At 56.2% G+C, this 27,108-nt stretch overlaps 3 protein-coding genes across 3 annotated transcripts; all 3 read left to right on the top strand.

Annotated features, from left to right (window-relative positions):
- The first annotated feature begins 418 nt into the window (after nucleotides 1–418).
- Nucleotides 419–1,775, top strand: CLDND2 (claudin domain containing 2). Its single transcript, XM_060289261.1, has 4 exons — nucleotides 419–587; nucleotides 938–1,075; nucleotides 1,293–1,412; nucleotides 1,667–1,775. Exons 1-4 carry the CDS (start codon nucleotides 419–421, stop codon nucleotides 1,738–1,740), a joined length of 501 nt encoding a protein of 166 aa, XP_060145244.1. The 3' UTR covers nucleotides 1,741–1,775.
- A 694-nt stretch (nucleotides 1,776–2,469) lies between these two features.
- Nucleotides 2,470–14,440, top strand: ETFB (electron transfer flavoprotein subunit beta). The gene is made up of 6 exons (XM_030847843.2): nucleotides 2,470–2,602; nucleotides 9,653–9,811; nucleotides 9,973–10,131; nucleotides 10,859–10,921; nucleotides 12,880–13,038; nucleotides 14,231–14,440. Exons 1-6 carry the CDS (start codon nucleotides 2,546–2,548, stop codon nucleotides 14,399–14,401), a joined length of 768 nt encoding a protein of 255 aa, XP_030703703.1. The 5' UTR covers nucleotides 2,470–2,545; the 3' UTR covers nucleotides 14,402–14,440.
- Nucleotides 14,441–17,078: 2,638 nt separating this feature from the next.
- Nucleotides 17,079–26,004, top strand: VSIG10L (V-set and immunoglobulin domain containing 10 like). The gene is made up of 10 exons (XM_030847842.3): nucleotides 17,079–17,339; nucleotides 17,421–18,206; nucleotides 18,629–18,922; nucleotides 19,081–19,365; nucleotides 20,336–20,590; nucleotides 21,008–21,286; nucleotides 21,703–21,996; nucleotides 24,453–24,566; nucleotides 24,791–24,945; nucleotides 25,444–26,004. The coding sequence occupies exons 1-10, from the start codon at nucleotides 17,246–17,248 to the stop codon at nucleotides 25,513–25,515; spliced, it is 2,628 nt and encodes an 875-aa protein (XP_030703702.1). The 5' UTR covers nucleotides 17,079–17,245; the 3' UTR covers nucleotides 25,516–26,004.
- Nucleotides 26,005–27,108: the final 1,104 nt, after the last annotated feature.

Raw genomic sequence — 27,108 nt, forward strand, 5'->3', positions numbered from 1 at the left:
TATCTCTTTAAATGGCCACTAGAGAAGGGGGTTCTGGAACTCCTGCTGCCTCACAGAGACCCAGTCTCCCTTCCCCCACCCTCTGGGCTCTGTCTGAGAAGCCCTGGGAGCTGTGGGTGAGTCATTTAGGTGGATGTGTGGTGGGGAAGGCAAGGGACAGGCCAAAGTCACATCAACTGGGGGATGGAGGTCTCTGGAAGGCAGAGGTTCCTAAGCAGTGATGCCTGAGGGGGCAGGTGGTCTTGGGTCTGGGAGGGGCCTGAGGGGGGTGGTCCCAGAAGTAGGGGCACCAGGCCGGGGTGCAGGGGTAGCCATCTGGGATATGGAGGGACATGCAGAAGGGAGTCTCAGGGACCTGGGGGTGGGAGGAGTGTTGGCCAATCCTGCATGTGTGGTCCTCGGCAGCAGCCTCCCTGGCATGGGGGTGAAGCGGAGCCTTCAAAGTGGGGGCACCTTGCTGGGCTTCTTGGCCAACATCCTCACCATTCTGTCCATGGCCACCAACTACTGGATCCGCTACTCTGGGGGCCACAGTGGCCTGTGGCAGGAGTGCAGCGGGGGCACCTGCTCCAACATCTCCTGCCAGAGTGAGGCCCCGCCGCCCAGCTGTCAGACCCTCCCCCCCTACTGGACAGACAGCCCCCCAGCACTGACCACAGCTGGCCCCCTCTCCTGACACTACAGCCGGGCACATCCTGCGGTGTCCCCGCCCCCAGCCCTTCCACTTCAGCCTAAGATCCAGCTGTCCCTCCGTGACCAGGCCACCAGGAACCCCAACTCGGGGACCTGCCTCCCTGTTGCAACATTAACCGCCGCTCACGATGTAACTTCCAAGTCCCCATCCAAAACCCTGACTCTGCTCCCAGCTCGGAGCCGGCGGATGGGGGTGGTGGCCAGGAGCGGCGCCAGCGGGGTTGATGCGGCCCGCTCTCCCCAGCCATGCTGGCGGTGACCGGGGCGTGCATGGTGCTGGCGGCGGGCTGCAGCATCGTGGGCTTGGTGATGGGGCTGCGGATTCTGTGCCAGGAGGGCGACTCGCGGGGCCGGAGCACGAGTGCCATCTTCTTCCTCTGCGGTGAGATGGCATAGGGTGGGCCTGGTAGCTGGAGGAGGTAGGGGCCCCGAGGGGGAGGAGCTAAAGAGGCGGGGTCAGGGGCGGGGCCAGGGAGATGGGGTAGAGCAGGGACGGGAGGGCGAGCAAGAAGGGCGTGGTCTGAGGCGGTGGGCGCGGTCAGGGTGAGGCTGGGTGCAGCCCCCTGGCCACCCTCACCTGGCGGGTGGGCGGGGCCCAGGCCTGCTGCAGCCGATCGCCATGACAGGCTACACAGTGAAGAATGCAGGGAAAAACGACGTCTTCCTCTCCTGGTCCTGTTTTTCGGGGTGGCTGGCTTTACCCTTCTCTGTTCTCGCGGGTAACCTGGATAAGGAGAGGGTGGAGAGGAGACTGCCCCGAGGACCACCCCCCCTCCCTGCAGAGACTCCCCAGCTGTCCTCCCAGGAAACACCACAATGACCTCCCAGGGACTCCTGAACACACTCCACTCTGGGCTCCCGTGGACCCGACAGAAACGCCCTTGGAGCCCCAAACCCCAGTCCCCGGGGCCCTCCCGACCATCCGCCCTAGGACTCACCCTCCTCCACCCGCCCTCCGTTCCCTTCCCGCCAGGCTTCTGCTTTCTGCTGGCGGACATGATCATGCAGAGCACAGATGCCATCAGTGGATTCCCCGTGTGCTTATGACCGCAGCTGCCTGGGGCAGAATAAAGGAACTGCTTCCATTGCCGCGGCTCCACGTGCCTTTCTGGGGGACCTGAGGACGCGGACACGGGGGTACCTGGAGGCTCAGGGAGGAAGTACGGACACGAACCTATAGGGAACGTGGAGACATGGGGGGACACAGGAACGGAGATTCGGTCATGGACAGGACAAGAGTTTTGATGGGAACAGGGACAGGGGGTAGTGGGGTCAGGAGGGGACAAGGGCTCGTGGAGAGGATGTAGGGACACAGACATGGAGGAAAAGTGGAGACAGGGACGGGGGAGGACGGATATGGGGGAACGTAGAGGCACGATCATAGAGGGGATGAGGAACACGGGCATGGAGAGAATGGGGGGACTCGGACACATAGGCACCGCGACTCGGAGAGGCGAGTAAGAGAGGCGGAACTAGGGGAGAGGGCTAATCCTAGGGCACTGGGAAAAGCTTAGGACTACTCGTTGAAACTCCTCCCTGGCAGCGCTTCCCTCCCCCGCAAGACCTTTCCCCTAGTTCTCGGCCACGCCCCCTTCACAAAGCAGTTTTTCCCTTCCCCTCCGGGTTCCGCCTCCCTCCCCAGGATCCTCTCCCCATTGGCCCGCATCCGCTTGCCGCACCGCCCTCCCCTCAGGCCTCCTGATTGGTCCTCTGTCGGGGCGGGGAGGCGGGCACCGCAGCGGTTGACTGGCTGGTGGCGCGGGGCGCCGGCGCAGAGACGGACAGGGGGCGGGGCGTCCGGACCGTGAGGCCGAGCGTGAGGACTGACCCGGCGGGTCGCCGCGGAGGGAAGATGGCGGAGCTGCGTGCGCTTGTGGCTGTCAAGAGGGTCATCGACTTCGCCGTGAAGGTGACCGGGCCCCCTCTCCCTCCTCCCTGAGCCCCGCGGCCGTATACTTCCGGGGTCAAGAGCGCACACTGTATGAGGGTCTTCTGGTACCTCTGATCCTCTGCAGCTCTTCCCTCAAACGTCAAAGTCACACCTGAGGGCAAAGGTCAAGAACTGAGCGGTTCTGACGCCCGATCCCTCTTCATTCAAACCCAGCCCTTCTGGGTCATGACCCCGTTCCCCTTCCGCCAGTTCTGTACTCACTGTCTTGAGAACTGTGTGCAGGGCGAGTTACCTTCTCTTTTTCTTACCTGCTGGAGGAGCCGTGGTTCCTGTTTAACACACGCAGAAACTGAGGCGCAGAGGGGTCACTCAGCTGGGAAGGGGCACAGCCGGGATTCCTATCCAGATCCCTCTGACTCCTCATCCCAGCTAGTGCTTTGCACACAATCCAGGCTTTCACCCACTCGGCTGCATTGCACACTCAGTTGACTGTTCAGCACAGAAAAAGTGCTGTCATGGAGGTCCTATGGGAACCCAGAAGCTATCACAGCCCCAGGGCAAGTGAGGAGACGCTGGGAAGGGAGAAGTGTGTTTGCTAGAGATGAAAACCAGTCTGACAAGTTGGTGGTATAGCTTATGGTAAGCTCCATGAGAGCATACCCTCCATGAGAGGGGTGGAGGGCAAGGTCTCTGAGGGCCTGACTTGCCCCCAGACAGAAGATGGTCCAGACAGAGATAAATCAGAGACAGTCCCTCAAGCCACTTTGTCTCAGTAGTTGGCCTAAACCAGACTGAAGGCAGTGACTGTCCATCCGTGTATGTCCCCACCCCGCAATGCCCATCAGACCAGGAGTCCACCTCTGTGTCCCCAGCATTGCCCAGTACGGGGCCTGGAGGCCTGACCCTCGCATGAAAACTTAAGCATCATTAACAACCCACATTTAGTGGGTCCTTACTGTGCACTAGGCAGCGTTCCGGGTCCTTGATGGAGATGAGCCTATTCAGTCCTTTCAATACCGTCTAGATTTTTATTTTATTTTTTTTGGTCATGCTGCGTGCCTTGTGGGATCTTAGTTCCCCAACTAGAGATTGAATCCTGGCCACGGCAGTGAAAGTGCAGAGTCTTAACCACTGGACCGCCAGGGAATTCCCCTGTTTAGATATTGTTAATCCTGTTGGACAGGTGAGGACACGCCTGTGGAGGTGCTGTTGGCTGCCGGATCACCCGGCTAGGCAGCTGTAGCCGCCGTCAGGTCAGAATGCAACCAAGTCCTGCTCTCACTCAACAGCCACTTGGCCTAATGACAGCTCTGGCAGTGTGTGGCAGGGGGGTTGCTTGTTTGGGGGACAGGCTCGTCTTGGGGTCCTGGGACCCAATTCTTCTGGTTTCCTTCCCATTCTGACTGTCCCTTTGGGCTCCCATTGCCCCCCTCTGCCGCAGCCCTGGGCCCTGGCCTGAGATGTCTGGGGTCATATCTGTCTCCCCCGCCAGACAGGCTCACATGTGACTCAGCTCTGGGTCCCAGCGTTGCGCTGCCCAGGACCTGGCCCATGGGTGCTTCTGGTGTTTGTGCCAAATGGGGAAGTGTGAACTCCTCCTGACATGAGCTCCTGTCCTTTTTCGCGGTGTTGGCAGGGCCGCCCCTCCCACGGTGCCCCAGGGCATCTCCCTGGATGTGTCTGAAACAAGTGATTCAAACGCTGCTAACTACCTTAATCACCAACCAGACGCCACCCCAGCCCTCCTTCCCTCGTCTCCCATAGCCTGTCGTTTCTCAGCCCTGTCCCCCCTGCCCTCTCCATCTCTCTGCCCTGCTCCCTCTTCTGCAGCAGTTCAGGCTTCATCTTCTTCTACCTGAACCCTCACCGCTGTCTCCTCCTGTTTCCCCAGTCTCTCCCCTCCAGTCCATCCCCTCCCAGCCTGCGTGTGGGGGGCTTCCTGCCCCCAGGGCTGACCAAGGCCCCTCCGCTCATGCCGCCACTCCCAGCACCCTGAGGACAAAGTCCCAGCCCCTCCGCCACGTGCTCGAGCCCCTTCGTGGTCCAGCCCTGGCCCCCTGGCCCTCCATCACCCCTTTGTGCCTCCCAGCTGCTCATACTTTCCTGACAAACCCGGCTGCTGCTTGCCTTGGGCCTTTGCCCCTGCTGTGCCTTCTGCCTGGGTGCCCTTACAGCTCCCCGCTTCCCCCCTCTGCTTCTCATCCCTCCTTTGTCCTGCCTAACTCTGATCCCACTGATTGTAATAGGGTGTAGGGATTACCTGGCATCGCCACATCCAGGAAGCCGCCGCCCCCCCATCCCCTCAGGCTACCCTGATGTGTCCTTGGGTGCTCCTGCAGCCCCCTGGGCTTGCATCTCAGCCCTTCCCACACTGGATTGAGATCCTCTGTTTGCCCAGTTGTCACCCCCTGCCCCCAGACTGGCCGCTCCTTTCGGGAGGGGGTGGTGGTGGTGTGCAAGGTCTGACCCAACTCTGTGTTCCCAGCATTGCTTCCTCACTCCCTTCCAGACTTTCCTCAGAAGTCACCTTGTCGGGCTTCCCTGGTGGCGCAGTGGTTGAGAGTCCGCCTGCTGATGCAGGGGACACGGGTTCGTGCCCTGGTCCGGGAGGATCCCACAGGAGCGGCTGGGCCCGTGAGCCATGGCTGCTGAGCCTGCGCGTCCGGAGCCTGTGCTCCGCAATGGGAGGGGCCACAACAGTGAGAGGCCCACGTACCGCAAAAAAAAAAAAAGTCACCTTGTCTATGAGGCCTTCCATGGTCACCTGCTTGGCCTCTCTGTGCCTGAGTTGACCCATCTAGCAAATGAGGATGGCGGTGGCAGTAACCCACCTCCTGGGCTGTCCGGATGGTTAAATGAGTGAACACCTGTAAAGCCCTTGGAGGTTGCCTGCCTCCTGTTTCTGGCTGTTTCTTTCTTTCCTTCTTTCATTTTTTCTTTTGGCAGCGCTCTGTGGCACGCGGCCAGCCAGGGGTTGAAGCCATGCTCCTCCATCCCCCAGCCGTGGAAGCACGGAGTCTTAACCAGCGGACCACCAGGGAGGTCCCCTCTGGCTGTTTCTGTTGAGAGTTAATTTGTTACACCTTTAGAGAGAAAGCCTGGAAGCTTCACTGAATCATCTCCCTCAATTTATAAAACATCGTTATTAAAAAAAAAAAAAAAGGATCATCACTGATTTTTCAGGCCAACCGTGGTTTCCCGACTTACGTAATTTAACTAAACAGTGTTTTTGAAGCTTGAAATCAACTCAGGCTTCAAAGGTCTTCCCCGGAGAAGGTGAGCTGGCATGGGCCCCTGGTGCTGGAGAGCTCGCAACCCTTCCTCCTTGGGGGTCAGGAGTCTGGGGCTGAGAGTCCTGCCAGGGCCGGAGCAGGCTTGAGGCCCTCTCTTGGGCCCCCTGGCTTCCCAGTGAGGCCTTACACTGATGGGCTGCTTTCCTATTTATAAAGGGGAAACTCCTATCTTGGATTTTATTTTTTTTCATGAAAGACAGGGCTTTGGCCTGTTAGTTTCCATGCTGTTTAGTAAGTGTTTGATGAACGGACAGGTGCAGGTTTTAATGCATTACTCTTGTGAGCAAATTCTCATTCATTCATCCGACAAATATTTCCAGTGCATCCACCACATGCCAGGCACCGCTCTAGACCTTGGGGATACGGTCATGACCAAAATACCCATAAATCCCTGTCCTCATGGAGTTGACGTTCTGCTGGGGAGAAGACAGCTAATCAGTACAGCATATGTCATATGGCAGGCCTGCTCCAGAAAGAAACAGAGGAAGGGGGCGGGAAGAGTTAGGAGGGATGCAGTTTGAGGAAGATGACCAGGGAAGGAGGTGAGGGATGGAGCCAGGGGCGTGTCTGGGAAATTCTGGGGAAATCCTGGGTGACATGCCCAGCCCAGGTTCTAGTGAAAAAAAAAAAAAACATGGACTCAGTGCATGGTGTTTGCTCCATGGCTTTTTCTGTAAAGTGCATTTATTAAGTTCTGGGGTTTGAGCCTTACTGTTGGTGCTAAGGTGACTTTTTCAAAATGAAGTAACAGTGATAGAAAGTGGGAGTTGTCCTTTTCCTCATTCTCTTCCTCCTTAATGTTACTGGCCCCTGAGGTGCAGCCAGACTGGGGGACCCCTGCCTGAATCCCACATTCCCATCTCAGTTCTGTCCCGTGGATGGGAGGAACAACCACATCCTTCAGCCCCAGAGAAACAGGTGCAGGGAAATAGTCGCAGAGAGAGAGAGTCCCTGCTGTCAGCCCAGGTCTGCTCCGGCCAAGGAGAAGAAAGAGGTGAGGTCCTGAGCCAGGCAGGCTCCCAAGCCAGGCTTCTCTGACAGTCTCTCTCGCAGGCTAGAGCCTAGTTCAGCATCCTCCCCCGCTGGACTGATGTACCCACCAGAAACCCGAGAGTCCTGCTAGACTCTTCCCTCTCCTGCCCCCAGCACCCTGTCAGTTTCACCTCCACAGACCTCTCCAGTCCATCCACTTCCACATGTGGCTGGATTGTCTGAGCCACTGTCATCTCTTATTTCGGTGACCAACAGCTGCCCAGCTGTCTCCCCACTTCCGCTCTTGCCATTTTTCCAGTTTTCTACACCGAGATACAGAACGACCTTGTACAAACTTAAGTTGGATCCACTCACCTCTTTACCTTTCCTTGTTCTTTGGATCAAGACCCAGCTCCCTGGCATGGCCTGCTGGGCCCTGCGCAGTTGAATTCGTGTCCTATTGCTGCGGTAACTAGTTACCATAAACTCAGTGGCTCACAGCAACACAGATTTATTCTCTTACAGTTCTGAGGTCAGAAGTCTGAAATGGGTCTACTGGGCTAAGATCAAGGGGTCAGCAGAGCTGCATGGCTTCCAGAGGCTCAAGAAGAGAATCCGTTTCCTGGCCTTCTCCAGCTTCTGGAGGCCACCTGCGTCCCTTGGCTTGTGGCCCCTTCTTATGTCTTCGATCAGCAGTCTAGCGTTTGCTCTCTTGGACCCTGACGCTCTCTCACCTCCCTCTTTCACTTGTAAGGACCCTTGTGGTTACTTTGGGCCCACCTGGATAATCCAGGATAATCTCCCTCTCTCAAATCCTAAACTTAAATCACTTTTGCAAAGTCCCTTTTGCCATGTAGGTGACAGTCACGGGTTCCAGGGATTAGGATATGGGCATCCTGAGGATCTGTTACTGTGCCTGTCACCCCGGTTCAGCCCCTGCCAGCTTCGCTGACAGCACACTGTGTTCCCCTGGCCACACCAGCCTCCTGGGACTCCTCGAACCTCAGGGCTTTTGCACATGCTCCTCCCACACCCCCAGCACATTCCCTCACACTTCACCTACTCGATGCCAGTTCCTCTTTCAGGGTCAGCTCAAGTGCCACTGCCTCAGGGAAGCCTTCCCTGATAGCCTCCAACATCAGACTGGGTCGGGCCCCGATCGTGCTGTCTCACAGCTCCTGGACCCCCGTTCAGGAATTGTCAGGTGGTACAGAGGGGACTTGAGTGCTTGGGGCGCAGAGCACTGCTCACTGGCCGTGTGGCTTTGGGACAGGTGCTTCTATGCGGAGCGTCAGTTTCCTCGTCTGCCCACAGGGACAGCGGCGGCTCCTCTTTCACGGGGCTGTTGCCGGGATTGATGAGTTAGGACGTGACTGCTTAGAACAGGGCTCCTGCGGGATGCTCCTGCAGTGGCCAATGCTGTCATCCCTGTTTGCTACCAAGAGGATGGTGGGGGGAACAGTGGCCCCCCTGGGCTATGAAGTTCCTCATCCATGGGACCTGTGACTGTTACCTTCTTTGGAGATAGAGTCTTTACAGATGTGATTGAGTTAAGGATTTTTTTTTTTTTGGCTGCACCGTGTGGGTTGTGGGATCTTAGTTCCCCAACCAGGGACCAAACCCAGGGCCCTGGCAGTGGAAGCGTGGAGTCCTAACCACTGGACCGCCAGGGAAGTCCCGACTGAGTTGAGGATCTTGAGATGGGGAGGTTCTCCTCGATTCCCCAGGTGGGCCCTAAATGCCATCTCAAGAGTCCTTATAAGAGAGGAGTCGAGTTTCGTCACACACACACACACACACACCAGAAGGCTGCACGGAGATGGAGCACAGAGCTGAGGGTGAAGTGATGCCACCCCAAGCCAAGGAATGCTGGCAGCTCCTCCAAGTTGAAGAAGCCGAGGAATAGACTCTCCCCTCGAGCCTCCCGAGGGACCGCAGCCCTGCTGACACCTTGATTTCACGGCAAAACCTATTTTGGCCTTCTGGCCTCCAGAACTGTGAGACGGTAAGCCAGCAAGTTTGTGGTCATTCGTCACGGCAGCCTCGGGAAACTAACAGAAGCAGTAGTTGGTTGTTCCTGCCATGCCCCGCTGTGCCAGACCGGGAGCTCCCGGGCCAGCAGACCTGTCTGCCTCGCACACGGCGGCGCCTAGGAATGCAGCGCGGGGCCAGTGTTCAGTGAAGACTCGCCGTGGGAGGAAAGCGGTAGACGAGGTTTGCTTGCCCTTGACCTTAGCCTGTTTGGCAGAGAGGTTTTCAATGCTAGTGTTTCTCAGACTCGATCTTAACCATGTGCCGGTCAGGAAAACCATGTGGCAGGCTGGCGGTTTAAAAAAAAAGAACAGAAAATGTCAGGGTATGGTGTATAACGGAAGGGTTAGCATCGATCACCGAACCTGACATTGCCTTGGTATTTACGTTAATGTATAAATGTGTGGCGTGAATTTATAATACACTTGGGGATGTTGTAACATGCACCTCTCGCAGTGGGTTATGGTAAAGAAAAATTTGAGAGACACTCTTTCAGGCCCGAGGAACAGCCACAGAGTAGGACGAGCATGGCAGACGTCCCTGGCGCTCAGCGAATGTCTGAGTGAGAAGGTGACCTCCACCCGTCTGTGAATTCTAACCCTCTCTGTCCCTGGAGCTGGGGGACCCTGGACAAGGCCCTGCCCCTTTCCAGGTCCCTGTGGTCCCCGTCCAGCCTGCGCGAGGCTTGGTGTCTCGGCCACCGCCCCCTCCCGACCCCCGCCTTCTCGCCCGCTTCCCCCTGACCCTGCCACCTCCCCTCCTGGCTGAGCAGATACGGGTGAAGTCCGACGGGACGGGTGTGGTCACGGATGGCGTGAAGCACTCCATGAACCCCTTCTGCGAGATCGCCGTGGAGGAGGCCGTACGGCTCAAGGAGAAGAAGCTGGTGAAGGAAGTCATTGCCGTCAGCTGCGGGCCTACCCAGTGCCAGGTGCTCGGGGGCCTGGGGAGGAGCTGGGACCCCAAGTCCCGGGTCTAAGGGAGGAGGGACTGGGGCCTGGACTCCTGGGTCTGAGGGAGGAGGGCTGGAGACTGGGCTCCTGGGTCCCCCTAGGGCTAGAAGCCAAGTCAAGCCCCTTCTCCGCTCCGCAGGAGACCATCCGCACCGCTCTGGCCATGGGTGCAGACCGAGGCATCCACGTGGAGGTGCCGGCTGCCGAGGTGGATCGCCTGGGTCCCCTGCAGGTGGCCCGGGTCCTGGCCAAGCTGGCAGAGAAGGAGAAGGTGGACCTGGTGCTGCTGGGCAAGCAGGTAGGTGACAGAATCGTGAAGCCAAACAGCAAGCTCATTAGGTTAGGTAACAAGCTTCAGGCACAGCTGGATCCAGTCCCACGTGCTCCACACCCCCTCCTCTGTCTTGGCGTCACTCTGTGTATCTCCAGGCTCACATCCCACCAGCCTAACAAACCCAAGAGAAAATAAGAATCTCTTTCCCAAGGACTCCAGCAGAGCTTCTAGAGCTGGTACTTCATTGGTCCAGCTGGAGTCACGTGCCCATCCCTGAACCAATCGCTGGGGTCAGGGATAAAACGTTCTCATTGGCCCAGGTGCCATTCATCTAGTTCCCTAGTGTGACTGGCGTAGGGTTTGGCTAGAGAGAGGCCTCTGGATTATTTAGACAGTGGGCAAAGATTTGGCATCTGGGATGCCAGGTGCCCTCATGTACTCCTGGACGAGTGACTGCCTATCTCGGGGCCCAAGTGAGGGCATGGGATCATTCTAGACCAGGAGTCAGCAAACTGTGGTCCATGGCCACCACTGATTTTATAAATAAAGTTTTGTTGAAATGCTACTGCGTTTGTTTACATAGACACTTATTGTCTGTGTCTGCTCGCGCACTGTAGCAGCAGAGCTGAGTGATTGTGACAGAGACCTGGCCCATTAGAGAAAACATCTGCCAGCCTGCATTCTAGAGAAAGGCCCAGATGGTACGTGAGACGCTCCATCAGTGTACAGTCTTCTCTCTTTCCCCACTCAGGCCATCGATGATGATTGTAACCAGACAGGGCAGATGACAGCCGGATTTCTGGACTGGCCACAGGTGAGGCCGGAGTGGGGAGCATCTGCTGAAGGCCAGGCCTGGGGGCTCAGAACACAGCCACCCCTGTCCTTGCCCTTCTGGAGGGAGGCAGGTGTAAAGCAGGATGGCTACTCCAGTGGGCAGGAAGGAGGGGCGCACAGCCAGGACACCAGGCCACGTGGTGTGGGCCTTCACATGCCGCTTCCCCAGCCTGCTGCTCCTCAACCACACCACTCATCCCTGCCTCAGGGCCTTTGCACTGACTGTTCCCTCAGTCTGGAACAGAGTTCTCTCAGATCTCCTCAGGGCTTTTCACTCCCCACCAGGTCTCTCCTCAGATATCACCTCTTCGGAGAGGCCTGCCTTGCCCACTGTCTATGAAAGTACTCACGCCCCCTCCCCAACCCCCCATTTCCCATTCCAGTCCAATAGAAATGCAAGCGATGTGGGTCATTTAAAGCTTTTCACAGCTACATTAAAAAAGTAAAAAAGGCCAAATTCATTTTAATCCTATATTGTTTCACATAATAGATCGATAATATTATTTCAACATGTCATCAATAGAAAAAATATTGAGCTGGGAATTCCCTGGCGGTCCAGTGGTTAAGACTCTGCTTTCACTACCAAGGGCCCAGGTTCAATCCTGGTTGGGGAACTAAGATCCCACAAGCCGTGTGGTGTGGCCGAAAAAGAAAAAATGAAAAAAAAATACTGAGTTATTTTACATTCTTTAGGCTTTTGGTACGAGGTCGTCGAAAACCAGTGTTGTATTTTATATTTACAGCACATCTCAATCCACATGCTCAACTTCCATAAGAAATACTTAGATTCCTAATACTCATTGTTGAAAAAGCGGATTCACGAATCCAACTTGTTCCAAACAGACTTAAACGTTTTCCGATAACTGCATCAAGTATCCTTTTTTTTTTAACAGCTTTATTGAGATAAAACTGACCTGTACAATAAACTGCACACGTGTAATGGGTACAGTTAGGTAAGCTTTGACACGTGTTACACACCCATGAAACCATCACCACAATCATGATAATGGATCTTGCTTATTGGTTTTAAAATGTAAATTAATGAAATAAAATGAAAAATTCCATCCCTCCCTCGATGGAACTAACCAAATTTCACATGCTCAGAAGCCACGTGTGGCCAGTGGCCACTGTGTATTTACTTGATTACCGGTGGTCTTCATTGCAGGATAAATGCCCCCCAAAGCCGGGTCCTTGTCGGTTGTGTTCATGGTGCATCCCCAGAGCCGGGCTCATGGGACATTCCAACTAAGACCTGAAAGATTTGTCCAGTGAATAAGTGAACGGAGAGAACAGGTTGGTTAGACAGAGAGGGTGTAGGTCACGTCGGGAAATGGTGGTTCAGGACCGAAGGGCAGAGGAGCCTTGGGCCAGAGAGTGGGTGCTGAGGGGGCCCCAGTGGATGTTTCGAGGATCAAGGTACACAGAAGGCTCTGTTGTTGGCTCAGCAGAGGGACCTCAAAGGGAGCTCTTGGGGACAGAAAGGTGGGCACGTGAGTCCATGACATGGAGCCTGGAACCAGGCTGGACACATTTTTGAGCCTCTCTCTGCCTCAGTTTTCCTCATCTGTAAAATGGGGATAATAGCACTTACCTCATAGAGTTCCTGTGAGGATCTGATGACTTAATACAGTCGCTTAGAACAGTGCCCCAAACTCCATACATGTTCATTATCATTAAGGAAGGGTGATCCAACGGGCAGGTTCAGGACATTAGGACCTACACCCTGGGTCCCAGGAAAGACCCTCCCCTGGAGTTTTGAGTTCCCTTCTTGTGGCTTCCTCCTGTTTTTAAGCTTGATGTCTGTAGGTCACCTTGCGGGACTCCCACTTCTGTTCTCATTCATTGGCCCATCCGTGTGCTGTGCACTCAGCAGTGGCCTGCTCTGTGCCTGCACTGGGTTAACCTCACCTGTGCTCCCCCAACGCTGTCCCTCCCCAGGGCACATTTGCCTCCCAGCTGACGATGGAAGGGGACAAGGTGAAAGTGGAGCGGGAGGTCGATGGGGGCCTGGAGACCCTGCGCCTGAAGCTGCCTGCCGTGGTGACCGCTGACTTGCGGCTCAACGAGCCCCGCTACGCCACGTTGCCCAACATCATGGTGAGTGCTTGGCAGGTGGGCCACTGGGGGCCTGGGGACGGGTGAGTGCAGCAGGCCCAGTGCCTCCCTGGTGGTCAGGTGGGAGGAGAGAGGACCCAAGAGACGTCTCCTCCAAAGGAAGGGGTCACCCGGTCACTAACGGAGTGGGTTCACTGAATCATTTCTGCCAATAGTGAGAGTTCGAGGTTGCGGGGCAGTGGCTGTTTTGGCGAACAGGGAGGGTTTGCTGGTTACCTCAGCCAATAGAAAGGCTTCACTGGACTCTAGGAAGGGTTCCCCTCTCATTCCAACCAATGGGAAAAGTTCACTGTGTGCTCTTAGCCAAATAAGGAGGATTCATTAAGTCATCTTGGTTTTGTCAGGGAAGGTTCCCCTGGTAATCATTACCAACAGGAAGGCAGCATTTAGGCCATCATGGCTAACAGGAAGAGTTCACTGTTCATCATGGCTCTAGAATGGGTTCATTGGGTCATCTCAGCCAATAGGAAGAGTTCAATGTATCATCTCAGGCAATACGGAGGGTTTAGCGTGTCATCTCAGCCAATAGCGTTTAATGTGTCATCTCAGCCAGTAGGGTGAGTTCAGTGTGTCATCTCAGCCAGTAGCGTTTAATGTGTCATCTCAGCCAATAGGGTGAGTTCAGTGTGTCATCTCAGCCAAAATGGAGAGTTCCGTGTGTCATCTTAACTGACAGGGGGCGTTCAGTATGTCATTCCATCCAACAAGGAGGGTTCATTGAGTCGTCTCAGCCAGTAGGTGAGTTCAAGTGAGTCATCTCAGCCAGTAGGAAGGTTTCCGTGTGTCATCCTAGGCAATAGGGAGGGTTCAATGAGTCATCATCTCAGCCAACAGGGAGAGTACAATTGGTCATCTTGGCCAAAAGTCTATTGAGTTATTATTGCGAGAAGAATGACTTTGCCAGTCCGTTCCAGCCAGTGAAGGACTTCCCACGGCGGTTGACTAAAGGTGGGCTCCCGCGATAGGAGGGCTCCCCAGGGCATCCCAGGCAGCAGGAATTGTCCACACCAGGTGTGGCCCTGTAAGAGGTCACGTGTGCCCTGGCCAGTGGGCAGGTCCAGAAGGGTTCAACCAATGGGAGTGGTTCTGCAGACGTGGCACCCATGGAAGGGGGCTGCAGGAGTGTGGGCAGGGGCTTGGGCAGCCCTGTGAACCGTGAGCCTCCCATGTGCAGAAAGCCAAGAAGAAGAAGATCGAAGTGATCAAGGCTGGGGACCTGGGTGTGGACCTGACCTCCAAGCTCTCCGTGATTAGCGTGGAAGACCCACCCCAGCGCACAGCCGGTGTCAAGGTGGAGACCACAGAGGACCTGGTGGCCAAGCTGAAGGAGATTGGGCGCATTTGAGCCCTTTCCCTGAAACCCGGCAATAAAACCATGACTCTTGCGGCGTCTGTCTTTGTTAACTCATTCCCCAGAAACCCATTCTTTGATTCATTCAACAAACATTTACTTAAGTCTCCTGTGTGCCAGGTCCTGTGCTGGGTGACGCTGGGGAGCCAGGGGAGTCACATCCGGCCCCTGCCTGTGAGGAGCTTCCATGGTGAAGGGGGCACAGACAATGGTGCCAGGCCCTTGTTGAGACTTGGGACGCAAGAGGGAATGAGGCCGGAAGGTCTGGTCCTGGTTGGGGAGACAGACAAGCAACAGACAGTCAAAACCTAGTGTGAGGATGAAGAGCGGGGGCCTGGAGCCAGACATAGTGATTTTAGACCCTCACCCTCACACTTAGCAGCTGTGAGATCTTGAGTGAGTTACTTCCTGTCTCTGATCTTCAGTTTCCTCATGTGGACGATCGAAATAGTAAGAGCTTGGTGTAGTGGTTGGGGGCCTGGGGTCTAGAGCCCAAGGCCCTGGGTTCAGCTCCCAGCCTGGCCAGTCGCTGGCTCTGAGAGGACCTTTGGCAGGTTCCTATTCTCTGAGCTTGGCTTTCTTCCTCCATCAGGTGGAGTTAGTAATAATACCCATTTTCTGGTTGTCTGTCACGGCATGACAGACCTCTCCACAACTTGGTGGCTTAAACCAAAAATCATTTTGCTTGTAAATCTGAAATTTGGGCAGGGCTTGGCGAGGACAGCTTGCCTCTCCTCCACGTAGCATCAGCCTGGGTGGCTCAAATGGCGTGTCCAAGATGCCTCAGTCATGTGCCTGGCAAGCTGGCTGGGGATGTTGACTTGAGCTGGCTGTTGGCCAGGGACCATGATTCCTCTCCACTGGGATGATTGAGCTTCCTCACATCATGGCAGCTGCGTCCCAGCGGGAGTATTCTATAATGTGGGAAGTGGAGTATGCCAGTCTCTCAAGGCCTAGATGCAGAAACTAGCACAGGGCCACTTGTGCTGTACTCTCTTGGTCTGACAGTCACAGAGCCTACCTAGATCCAAGGGAGGGGGAGATAGACGCTATTTCTTAGTAGGAGGAGGGTTGGATTTGTAACCTTTTTTTTTTTTTTTTTTTTTAAGCGGAGCCTGTGCTCAGCGGCCATGGCTCACGGGCCCAGCCACTCCGTGGCATGTGGGATCTTCCCGGACCGGGGCACGAACCCGTGTCCCCTGCATTGGCAGGCGGACTCTGAACCACTGTGCCACCAGGGAAACCCTGTAACCATTTTAAAGCTACAAAACCTACCCCATGGGTTTTTTTGTTTTTTTAAAAAAATATCTATTTGTTTGTTTGGCTGCGCAGGTCTTAGTTGTGGCTCACGGGATCTAGTTCCCTGACCAGGGATCGAACCTGGGCCCCCTGCACTGGGGGCGCGGAGTCAACCACTGGACCACCAGGGAAGTCCTCCCATGGGGTTTTGAAGGGTAATTAATGTAGCATCTTCACAACCATATCCGACATGCAGAAAATGCTTACTCTGTATTTTAACCATTATTAGCATGGGGTGGTAGGGAAAGCTTTCAGGAGGAGTGAGCAGCCTGACCATTGTGGACCAAGCTCTTCCCTCTGGCTGTGCAACCTCCAGCAGGTCCCATGATGTCTCTGAGCCTAGTATCCTTGTTTGTAAACACCCAGCTCAGAGCATTCGGAAGTGTTCAGCCTAATGCCCTTCTTCCCCGCAGTTCCTGGACCACAGCAAATGGGTAATTATTATTTTGGTTCTTGATAAGGTGAGACTTGAAGGACAAGTTGTGGTTAAGCCAGGTTGGAGGGGGTGGGGGAGTGAGCCAGAGCTTTCAGGCAAAGGAAACTGTCCCGGCCAAGGCTGGGAGGGGAGAGAGGGCCTAAGAATGGCAGGGTGTTCAAAGAGGAAGTGCTGGAGGGGGAAAGGAGTGGGTGGGTCTGGGCCACGCAGGGCCTGGAAGTTCTGATGAGGAACTTGGTTGTCTTCCAAGGCCAGGTGCTGGGGAGCCACAGGAGGGCTGTGAGGGAGGGGGCCACTCGGGGGGGTAGAAAGACTCAAGGACCATCTGGGGGGCCACGGACTGGAGGGAGGAGGCTAGGCAAGCGGACGGAGGAAGTCAAGGCCTGTGCTGGGGTCTGGCTGGTAGAAAGAAAGGGATGGAGCAGAGAGATTCAGGGGGCAGGAGGGGTGGGATCCAGAGACTGACAGCCGTGAGGGGAAGGAACAAGGGAGGAAGGCTCCCAGCATCCCTCTAGATGGCGGAGCCACACTGGAGATGGAGAGTGCAGGAGGGTGGGGTTAGAGGGAAGACTCTATGTTTAGTGGGACATGGGGCATGTTAAGACCTGGGGGTTGAGGAGACACAGTTCCGGCTCTCAGGAGAGGGAACTGGGTGGAAGATAACCCTTTGAGACTTGGCCCTGAGGGCAACAGGGGACCATGGAGAGCAGAGGGGGAGCAGGGTCAGACATGGGTATTTGAAGATGTAGGCAGGACAGAGTGGACCAGACGCCAGGAGGCTGGGGGCGGGGTGCTCTCTCAAAGGGCAGCTGACCCTCCTCCAGGAAGTCTTCCTGACTTCACCCCCCCACCCCCCTCCACAAATTTGTTACTAAGTTTCCAGCTGGGACTCCAGTCTCACCGTCTGCCCCCAGGGTGTGGGGAGTGCAGGGGTTACGCTGGGCCTCCCCTCAGTCGGGACTAGCTGATGAGGACAAGTGGGGTGGGGTGGGTGTCTCAGCCATATTATCTGGGTGGGGGATCCTGGCACCTCCCACTGGATCTGGCTCCCTTCCCCGCCCAGGAAGCTATCCGTCCTGTTGGACTCGTCTAGCCCGGGAGGAATGGGTGCAGGCCCTGGGTCTTGCCCCGGTTTCCTCGCGGGTGCAGCTGGCACCATGGGCACCTCACGGGCTCTGCTGCTCTTCCTGCTGCTGGGTAAGCCCCCCACCCAGCCCCTTGCCCACCATTTCCCTTTTCTGCAGCCCAACAACTCCCTCCCTTCTTTTTCCTCTGCAGCCTCGGGAGTAAGGGTCCTCGCCTTCAAAGCCTCTTCAGGAATTCAGAGAACCAATCTCTCCTCGGACTCAGAAAGATCTTCCCAGGGCCCGGGTTTGAAAGTTCCCTCCATCAAACCCCCCAGCTGGAAATTTCCAGATCAGTCTCCAGGTTCAAAAGCTGATATCCCTCATTCTGAACGGTCTCCTGAGGTGCTGAATTTGAAGGACGTGCCCGGGTCCTTCCGGTCCACTGTTTCTGCTGAGGGCAAAAAGCTGAAGCTGGACTCCTTCTCTGGAAAACCTGGTTCCAAAGTAGTTCCTCATGCCTCGGGTTCTCGAGTTCCTGCCCCAAACCCGGAGCCTTCCTCCTCTGTTAAGACCCCAGCTTCCAACAGGCAAGTCCCCAATACGAACATCTCTGTGGAGACCCCAGTTTCAAAATTCTCCCCTGAGGATGCGGATCCCAAAGTTGCCTCAAGCTTATCCCCGCAAGTGGGGGGCCCTCTTGCGGTGCTGGTGGGGACCACAATCCAGCTGCCTCTGCTTCCAGTTCCTGGCCTTGGTCCCCCTTCCCCTCTGGTGGTTTGGCGCCAAGGTTCCAAGGTGCTGGCAGCTGGGGCCCTGGGGCCAGGGTCCCCTCTCATCAGCCTGGACCCCACGTACAAAGGCCGCCTACGATTTAACCAGACCCAAGCGAGTCTGGAACTCTCCTCTGCCCAGCTAGAGGATGCTGGGGTCTACACAGCTGAGGTCATCCGGGCCGGGATCTCCCGGCAGATGTGGGAGTTCATTGTGCGTGTATATGGTAAGTGGGCCCTGAGGTCCAGAGTGCTGGCTGCAGGGGCTGCTGTGGGCAAATTACTGCTCTTCTGAGGATGTGTTTCCTGCCCCAGAGGAAGGGGTTCCTAGACAGGGGAGAGAGGACTTCTGGGCTGGAGGGAGGGAGAAGAGGAGCTGGGGGTCAAGACAGGTGCTTGAGGGAAATTGGACCTGGGGACCAAAACTCCTGGGAGCCCGGACTCCCAAGTCCCAGAGAGGGGAGAGCTGGGGACTCAGACTCATGGGTCTGTGAGAAGAAGAGGACTCTTGGGGCTAAGAGGAGGGCTAAGAGGGGGCCTCGGCTGGGGCGAAGTCCTGGGTGTAAGAGGTGGAGGGGGCTGGGGCTCCCTGGTGCTAAGGGACGAGGGGGCTGAGAACCGAGTCCTGAGTCCGTTCCCCCTCTCCCAGAGCCCGTGTCCAACGTGTCGGTGAAGCCTGAGGCCCCGGAGACCGAGGAGGGGGCGGCGGAGCTCCGGCTGCGCTGTGTGGGGTGGAGGCCGGGTCGCGGGGAGCTGAGCTGGACCCGGGACGGACGCGTCCTGGAGGCAGGGGACCCTGCGGGAGTGAAGCCACCCCGGATCCGCGTAGAGGGCGACCAGCTGCTCATCGCGCGCCCTACGCGCAGCGACCACGCCCGGTACACCTGCCGCGTCCACAGCCCCTTCGGCCACGCGGAGGCCGCGACCAACGTCAGTGTTTTCTGTGAGTGCGGCGGTACCTCCGGTCGGGGACAGGGATCTGAGGGCTCAGGCTCCTGGAGTCCCTGGGGAGGAGAGGGCTGGAGGTCCAGTCTCCGGAAATCCTGGAGGAGTCCCAGTTGACCCCGACTCTCGCGGTTCCGACCCCCTTCCTCCGCCTAGACGGCCCGGATCTGCCGGTCATCACTGTCTCCTCCGACCGCGACGCCGACCCCGCCCTCTTTGTCACCGTGGGCAGCAACGTGACCCTGCGCTGCACCGCCGCCTCGCGGCCACCGGCCGACATCACATGGAGCCTGGCCGACCCGGCCGAGGCCGCGGTGCCCGCCGGCCCGCGCCTCCTTCTGCCCTCGGTCCGGACCGGCCACGGCGGCGCCTATGCCTGTCTCGCTGCGAACCCGCGCACCGGTCACCGCCGCCGCTCGCTGCTCAGACTCCTTGTGGCGGGTGAGAGCCGCGGGGTGGATGGAGGGGCGGGGCCAGCCAGGAAAGGCGGAGATGCCCGGGAGAAGGGGCGGAACCAGCAAGGGACTGGGATACCCGGGGGGGGATGGGCGGGGGGAAAGAGCATGGTGGGGCGTGACCGGCAGGGAGGGGCGGAGATCCCAGTAGAAGGAACGGGGGGGGGGATGCACAAGAGAAGGGGAGGAGCAAGGATGGCCAGGAGAGGGGGCAGGGCCAGCACCGAGAGGGCGGAGCTTCCTGGGGATGAAGGAGTAGTCAAGGAAAGGGACTAAGTTGCTTGGGCCAGTAAGTGGGATCAGCAAGAGAAAGAAGTTACCTGGGAAAGGGGGCAGGGTCACGAGAGAAAGGGGTGGAATCATTCTAGATGTCCAGAAAAGGGGAGGGTTCAGTAGGAAGAGGCGACTCGTGGAGTAATCAAAGAGGGGGGCCAGGGCTTCCCTGGTGGCGCAGTGGTTGAGAGTCCGCCTGCCGATGCAGGGGACACGGGTTCGTGCCCCGGTCCGGGAGGATCCCACATGCCGCGGAGCGGCTGGGCCCGTGAGCCATGGCGGCTGAGCCTGCGCGTCCGGAGCCTGTGCTCCGCAACGGGAGAGGCCACAACAGTGAGAGGCCCGCGTACCGCAAAAAAAAAAAAAAAAAGAGGGGGCCAAAGTAACCTGGTAGAAGGGGTGGAGCTAGAGAAAAGGTCGGGGTTACGTTTGGAAGGACAGGGATCAGTGTGGGAGGATGAAGTTTCCTTCGGAAAGGGGGGCAGTCAGTGGGGCTGCGACTGCCCACTTAGCCCAGGAGTTGCCGGGGAAAGGGAGCGGGGTCTGCAAGAGAACGGGGCAGGGTCAGTGCCTACAGGGCGGGGCCAGGTGAAGAAGGAGTGCAGTGAACGCGCGAGAGGCGGGGCTCGAGGGGAGCTGGGAGAGAGCTGACTGACCCCTTGAGCTCTCCCTCCCCTCTACAGATCTGCCCCCCGGGTCCCCACAGTGCTCAGTCGAAGGGGGTCCTGGGGATCGCGTCCTCCTCTTCCGCTGCTCGTGGCCCGGCGGGGTCCCTGCCGCCTCCCTGCAGTTCCAGGGTCTCCCCAAAGGCGTCCAGGCGGAACCGGTGTCCTCGGTGCTCCTGGAGGCTGTCCCCGCCCACCCCCGGCTCAGCGGCGTCCCCGTCACCTGCCTTGCTCGCCACCTGATGACCACGCGCACCTGCACTGTCACCCCGGGTGAGAGCTTCTTTCCTGTTTCCCGAGGAGGAGGGGCTATTTCTTTGCTCCACTAGAACTTGAGAAAAGGGGACTTCCCAACGACAGGAAGAGAGATTTCCTCTATCTTTAACCCTACAGAAGGTCGGAGGTTTTCCTATACCTAAAGCAGGGGCGGGGCCAAAATTTCTTTCCTGGACGGAGAGGGCTGACACTTTCCCACGTGTTCAGAGCAATACACGTTGAGAATAATATGAGTCCCCAGGCCAGGGCCTGGCCTGTCTCACGAGCTTCCTAAGTCCTTGTAAGGAAATCAGATGGATGAATGAGGGAGGGGGTGAAAGGCAGATCTTCCTCTTTTGGCTAAGGCGCCCTATTAGATTCATCAGAGGGCACAGGACCTGTTCTCTTTCTTGATTGGGTTTGTTCCACCCACAGAGGCCCCTCGAGAGGTGCTGCTGCATCCGGTGGTCGAGGAGACACAGTCAGGGAAGGTGGAGGTGGCGCTGCAGGCCTCTGGCTGTGGCCCCCCTTCTCGAGCATCTTGGTCCCGGGAAGGGCGGCCCCTGGCCTCCAGAGGCCGCGGGCACCTGCTGCTCAGCCAGGATGGGCAGAGGCTCCTGATCGGCAACTTCAGCCTGAACTGGGACTTGGGAAATTACTCCGTGATGTGCAGTGGGGCGCTGGGTGCTGGGACCGACAGGATCACCCTCACTGGTGAGCCCCATCCTTTCCTGGAACCCAGGTCCTCCAGCCCTCTCTTCTCTCAAACCCAGGAGACTGGGATTCCAGCCTGTTCCTCCCTCAGACCAAGGAGCCCAGGCCCTCAGTTCCCTCCTCCCTCAGACACAGAAATCTTGGTCCCTGGCCTCCGCCGACCCCAGACCCTAGAACTCCCACCCCCAGATCCCTGACCCGTCAGGGAATCCTGGACCCCAGTCACTTTTTCCATGAAACCCTCAGACCCAAGAGTTTGGGCCCCCAGTCCCTTCCTTTCTTAGACCCAGGAGTTGGGGTCTCCAGACCCTCTGTGCCTGGGACCTAGGAGTCCAGGCCCGTGGCCCCCTTTCCTCTCCCTGCTAGGACCCATGAATCCAACCCCCACCTTGATTCCACCCCCGCCCCCTCCCCAGGACCTTCTATCTCCTCATGGAGGCTGCAGAGAACCCGGCATGCAGCAGTGCTGACTTGGGATGTGGAGCGAGGGGCCCTGATTAGCAGTTTCCAGATCCAGGCCCAGGAGAGCCCTGACCTGAGCAGAGCCACCATGTCCAAGGACTGGACCACCCTGCTCACCCTCGGACCTCGGGATCGCTCAGCTGTGGTGCCCCTCCTTCCTCAGAAGCCCCAGGTCTGCGTCTTTCGTATCCTGCCCACTCTGGGGCTCCAGCCAGGGACCCCATCCGACAGCCGGGTCTGCTATGCCGGTGAGTTGGAGCCGCTGGGCTTCGTCCTGGGCTGAGAAGCCCTTGTCGTGGGCTCCCTCCTGTCAGTCTGTTTTGTTGGATCTTCCTTCTTTCTCTGTGTTAGTTTCCTGGGGTTGCTGTAATAAGGTACCATGAAGTGTGTGGCTGGAAACAACAGAAGTGTATCTCTCCTAACTCTGGAGGCCAGGAGTCTGAAATCAGGGTGTCTGCAGGGCCGTGCTTTCTCCGAGACTCTGCGTAGCCTTCTTGCTTGCCTCCTTCTAGCTTCTGATGGTGACGGTCAATCCTTGGCACCACTCCAGTCTCTGCCCTCAGCTTCCCACAGCCTCCTCCTCCCTGTGTGTGCCTCTGTCTTCTTTTTTTAAAATATAAATTTATTTATTTATTTGTTTTTATTTTTGGCTGTATTGGACCTTCATTGCGGTGCACGGGCTTCTCATTGCGGTGGCTTCTCTTGTTGCGGAGCACGGGCTCTAGGCGCGTGGGCTTCGGTAGTTGTGGCGCGCAGGCTTAGCTGCTCCGCGGCATGTGGGACCTTCCTGGCCCAGGGCTTGAACCCGTGTCCCCTGCATTGGCAGGCGGATTCTTAACCACTGCACCACCAGGGAAGCCCCGCCTCTGTCTTCTTGTAAGGACACAAGTCTTATCAGATTAGGGCCCACCCTCATGATCTCATCTCGACTTGATTGGTTGAATTGTGTCTCCCCCCAGAGACACTGTAGTCCCCTTTTATCCTCGGTTTTGATTTCTGAGGTTTCAGTTACCAGGGGTCAACCGTGGTCTGAAAATATTCCATGGAAAATTTCAGAAATCGGCGATTCGTAAGTTTTAAATTGCGTGCCTGAGCAGCGTGGTGGACTCTCACGCTGGCCCCCTCCATCCCACCTGGGATGTGAATCACACCTCTGTCCGGAGTATTCTGCCTGTTTGAAACTGTCTCAGTTATCAGCTCAACTGTCACGCTATGTCAGTGCTTTCGTTCAGGTAACCCTTATTTTAGTAATGGCCCCAAAGCGCAAGAGTAGTGATGCTGGAAAAAGCATAGAATACGTAGGGTTTTGTACTATCCGTGGTTTCAGGCATCCACTGAGGGTCTTGGAATGTATCCCCTGAAGATAAGGGCAGGGGGAACTACTGTATACTGACGTCCTGACCCTCAGTACCCGTGAACATGACCTTCTTTGGAAAAGAAGTCTCTGCATATTATCTGGATTACATCTGCAAAGACTCTATTTCCAAAGAAGGTCACATTCACAGGTACTGAGGGTTAGGATATCACTGTATCTTTTTTGGGGAGACAGTTCAACCAGCAACACTCCCCAACTTCTAAGTATTGGATGTGTCAGCCCTCAGCCCTCTTCTCCACCTATATTTCTCCCCAGTGTGGCCTGTCCACTCTCATCACCTTATATATCATTAATACTCAGATGACTCTCAAATGTCTGATCTCCAGCCCAGACCTCTGAACTCCAGACTTGACATCTTCACTTTGGATGTCCAGCTGGCATTCCAGACTTTACATGTCCAAAATAGATCTCTTGAGGTTTTTTTCTCCCAAACTACACCCTCCCCCCCACCCCCCACCAACTCTCCAGTCTTCCCATCCTGGGACAGGGCACCACCCAAGTGCTGACATCACCTCCAACATCCCAAATACCAGCAGGGTCCCGTCGCTTCCTTCTGAAATGCTTTCCCAATCCGTCCACTTCTTTCCGTTACACTCTGGTCAGACACCACCATCCTCTCTTGCCTGGACTGCAGCAGCCATTTACCTGCTCTCTCTATGCCCCCTCTTGCCCTCTTACAATCCATTCTCCAGGTAGAAGCCGAAGTTATGCAAATCTGATCACGTTGTTGCCGCCTTGCTGAAAAGCCTTTCGTGCCTAGGCTCTGGCCCCTGTTAATCCCTCTAACTTCATCCTTTACCTCTTCCACCTTCATTCTGTGTCATCCACCCACAGTTTTCATTGAACGCAGAAAACTCTTTCCTACCTCTGAGTCTTTGCATGTTCCGTTCCCCCTGCTTGGAACACCCTTCCCCCTGTTTAGCATGCCCGGCTCCTTACTCCCCAGGTCTCTGCTCAGATGTTCCTCAAGGACCTTCCTTCACCCACTTTTCTAAATGTCACCTCCCCTTCCATATTTTCTATCATAGCCCATTGATTTTTTCTTCTGAGCACAATCTGAAATTATGTTATTTATTTGCACATTCGTTTCTGATTTCCTCCTAAAATGAACCCTCGCGATAGCAGGTATCTTCGTTTGCTCACCAACAGAGCTTCACCACCTGGCAGAATGCCAGGCACACCACATTCACTAAGGAAATGTTAAATGAATTGAGAGTGCTGGGGTCCCAGATTCCTGGGTTCTGACGGGGGGCTGAGGCAGGGGGCTCAGGAAACAGGTCCAGATTTGGCCCCCGCTCTCCTTATCCTCCTTCTCTTGGTCTCTTCCAGGCCCCATCCTGGGCCCCGGGGCCATCGCTGGCATCGTCCTGGGCTCCCTACTGGGCCTGGGACTCCTGGCAGCACTTCTCATCCTGGGCATCTGCTATCTGTGCCGCTTTCAAGGTGAGTGAGTGACCGAGTCGTAGGTTCCCTACAAAGAGTCCCATTGGTTCAGCATCTGAACCAATCAGCAGCAGTTACCTCATCCAACCTGCCTGCCTACCTCCATATCAGCCAATCAGCGTAAGGCTCCACCTCTCAGCCCAGTTTCCCTTGCCGTTGACTGCGTGGGGGTGTCAGAGCAGCCAATCAACTGCTTCTATTTCTCTTCCTCCTCCCTTTCCCAGGAAAGACTCCTAACAGAAAGAAGCGTACGCCCAGGTTGACCCCTGTATTCACCGTACCGGAAAATAAGATGCAGAGCGTGACCCCAGAGCAGACCCCACAGCCTCTGCCCCTCGAAGTTCCTCTGGAGGACCCTAGCCCAACCAGGGCCCACCCAGTGAGTGTGGGTGCCCCAGTGTCCTGGAATGGGGGTGGAACTTTTTGTGTTTTAGTCAGAGGAGATGGTTTGAATTCTCTTCCTCCAGCTCTTCTTATTGGTTTACAAAATCGGTAGATTTTCCCTGTCTTTTTTTTTTTTTTTAATATATAAAAGTTGGACAGGACTTCCCATCCAATTTTTATATATATTAAAAGAAGTGCGAAATTCCAATTCCCCCCTCTGCCAAATGAAGGAAAACGCCTTCATTCTTTTCCATAAAAATTGGCAAAACTTCCATTTTCTCTCCGAAGTGGGATAGAACGTCTTCTTCCCCATAAAATTTGGGTTGTTGCATGTCTTATCTCTCCCAAGGGTGGCTAGACACTTTTTCCTCCTTGCAAACGGAGGGAACTCAGCTAATTTTGGAATGGTGCGAGCTAGCTCTAGAAAAGGGTGAGTTATGTCACATCCAGGGCAACCCCTGAAGTTGTCCCCCTTCCCTCCCTTCTCTTCCAGGCCTCTGGTCCGAGGACAGTCAGCTTTCCACGTGGGGACCCCAAGATTGCTCGGACAGCCACGCACGTGTGACCAGGGCTAGTGGCCTGCTCTGCGCAGAACTTTTGGGGCGGGACTTCCTGTTTCACTCCAGCAGCAGTAGGGGACCTCCTGTCCTGTTGTGACTGAAGGTTGGACCCGTAAGGTGGGACTTCCTGTCTCCCTCTCTCAGCGCAGAAGACTCGCCTTGTACTTGTGCAGCTAAGGAGATGGGACTTCTGGGCTAGGAGAGACTCCTGCTGACCTAACAGTGTGGCCTGCACAACCTCCAAGCAGTCAAGGACCTGTGGCCGACTGGGAGGGCTTGCTGTGCTGCCCCGAGCTGGAGAGGGCGGCCTGCCTCCATTCTCTAGAAAGGTCTTCCTATGTCAACGTTTGCCTGCTTCAGGCCACACTCCATCCAGCTCCCGGGGTCTTCATCTTGGATCAGATCGCGTTCCTCTTCTCTTTAAGCCCTTCTATGGCTGCCCGTTGCCCTTCAGATATTGTCCAAACTCCTCATCATGACCTTCAAAGTCTTGTGGTTTGGCCTCTGTCAGCCTCTCTGACCTTCCCTTCCAGAAGTTTCACCCCTGCTTCTCTCCACCATACTTAAGTTTGCCTCCAGGCCTTTGCTCCCAGAGTGTACTGTGCCTGGAGCAACATTCTTTGCTCTGTGTCATTCATTTTTTTTGTGGTACGCGGGCCTCTCAGTGTTGTGGCCTCTTCCGTTGCGGAGCACAGGCTCACGCACAGGCTCAGTGGCCATGGCTCACGGGCCCAGCCGCTCTGCCGCATGTGGGATCCTCCCGGACCGGGGCACGAACCCGCGTCCCCTGCATCGGCAGGCGGACTCTCAACCACTGCGCCACCAGGGAAGCCCTATGTCATTCATTTTTCAAGTGTAAAGGTAACCGTTACCATCTTAGAGGACCCTTCCCTAACCCATGACCCTAACGTGCCTCAGTCACGGGTTTAGGTCCCAGAGGCCCTGAACCACCTGCTCCTCGTAGTTAAACACATAACTATTTGTTTAGCCTCCGACCCCCTCTTAACCGGGAGCTCCACGAAGGTGGAGACCGTGTCGTTATCCTCAGCGCTTAACACAGAGTTTGGTGCACAGCAGGCCATCCATATTTGTTGACTGATCAAGTATTTGGGGCCAGTGAAGGACCGGGCTTGCCGCTACCATCCCCAGCAGGATGGCCTCCTTTTCCACCTGGGTTTCTCATTGGAAATTTAAGGAGTGCATCAGTGAAGATTCTTTCGGCTGTAAGTAACAAAATAAATGATGGCAAGGGATGGAGGTAGGTGGTTTCAGGCTGACTCAGCAACTTAGTGACCCCATCAAGTACCTGGGTACTTTGTGTCCTTCTGCTCTGCCACCCTCAGTGGGTCAGCATGTTGCCTCACGTAGCAAAATGGCTGCTGCAGCTCAGATCTTCACGCAACTGTATCTGACGACAAAAGGAAGGGAGCAGCGTTCCTCTCCTCTCATGAGTGGGGGAACAAATTTCCTGGAAGCCTAACAGTAAACTTCCCTTACGTCTCATTGAGCAAAAACTGGCCACATCACTGCAAGGGAGGCTGGGCAACCAAATATCTCAGCCTGTATCGTGGGAGGTGGGCAAAGAGGAAAGTGGCCAC

The sequence above is a fragment of the Globicephala melas genome, chromosome 19, assembly GCF_963455315.2.
Source record: "Globicephala melas chromosome 19, mGloMel1.2, whole genome shotgun sequence".
In the NCBI taxonomy this organism is placed as follows: domain Eukaryota; kingdom Metazoa; phylum Chordata; class Mammalia; order Artiodactyla; family Delphinidae; genus Globicephala; species Globicephala melas.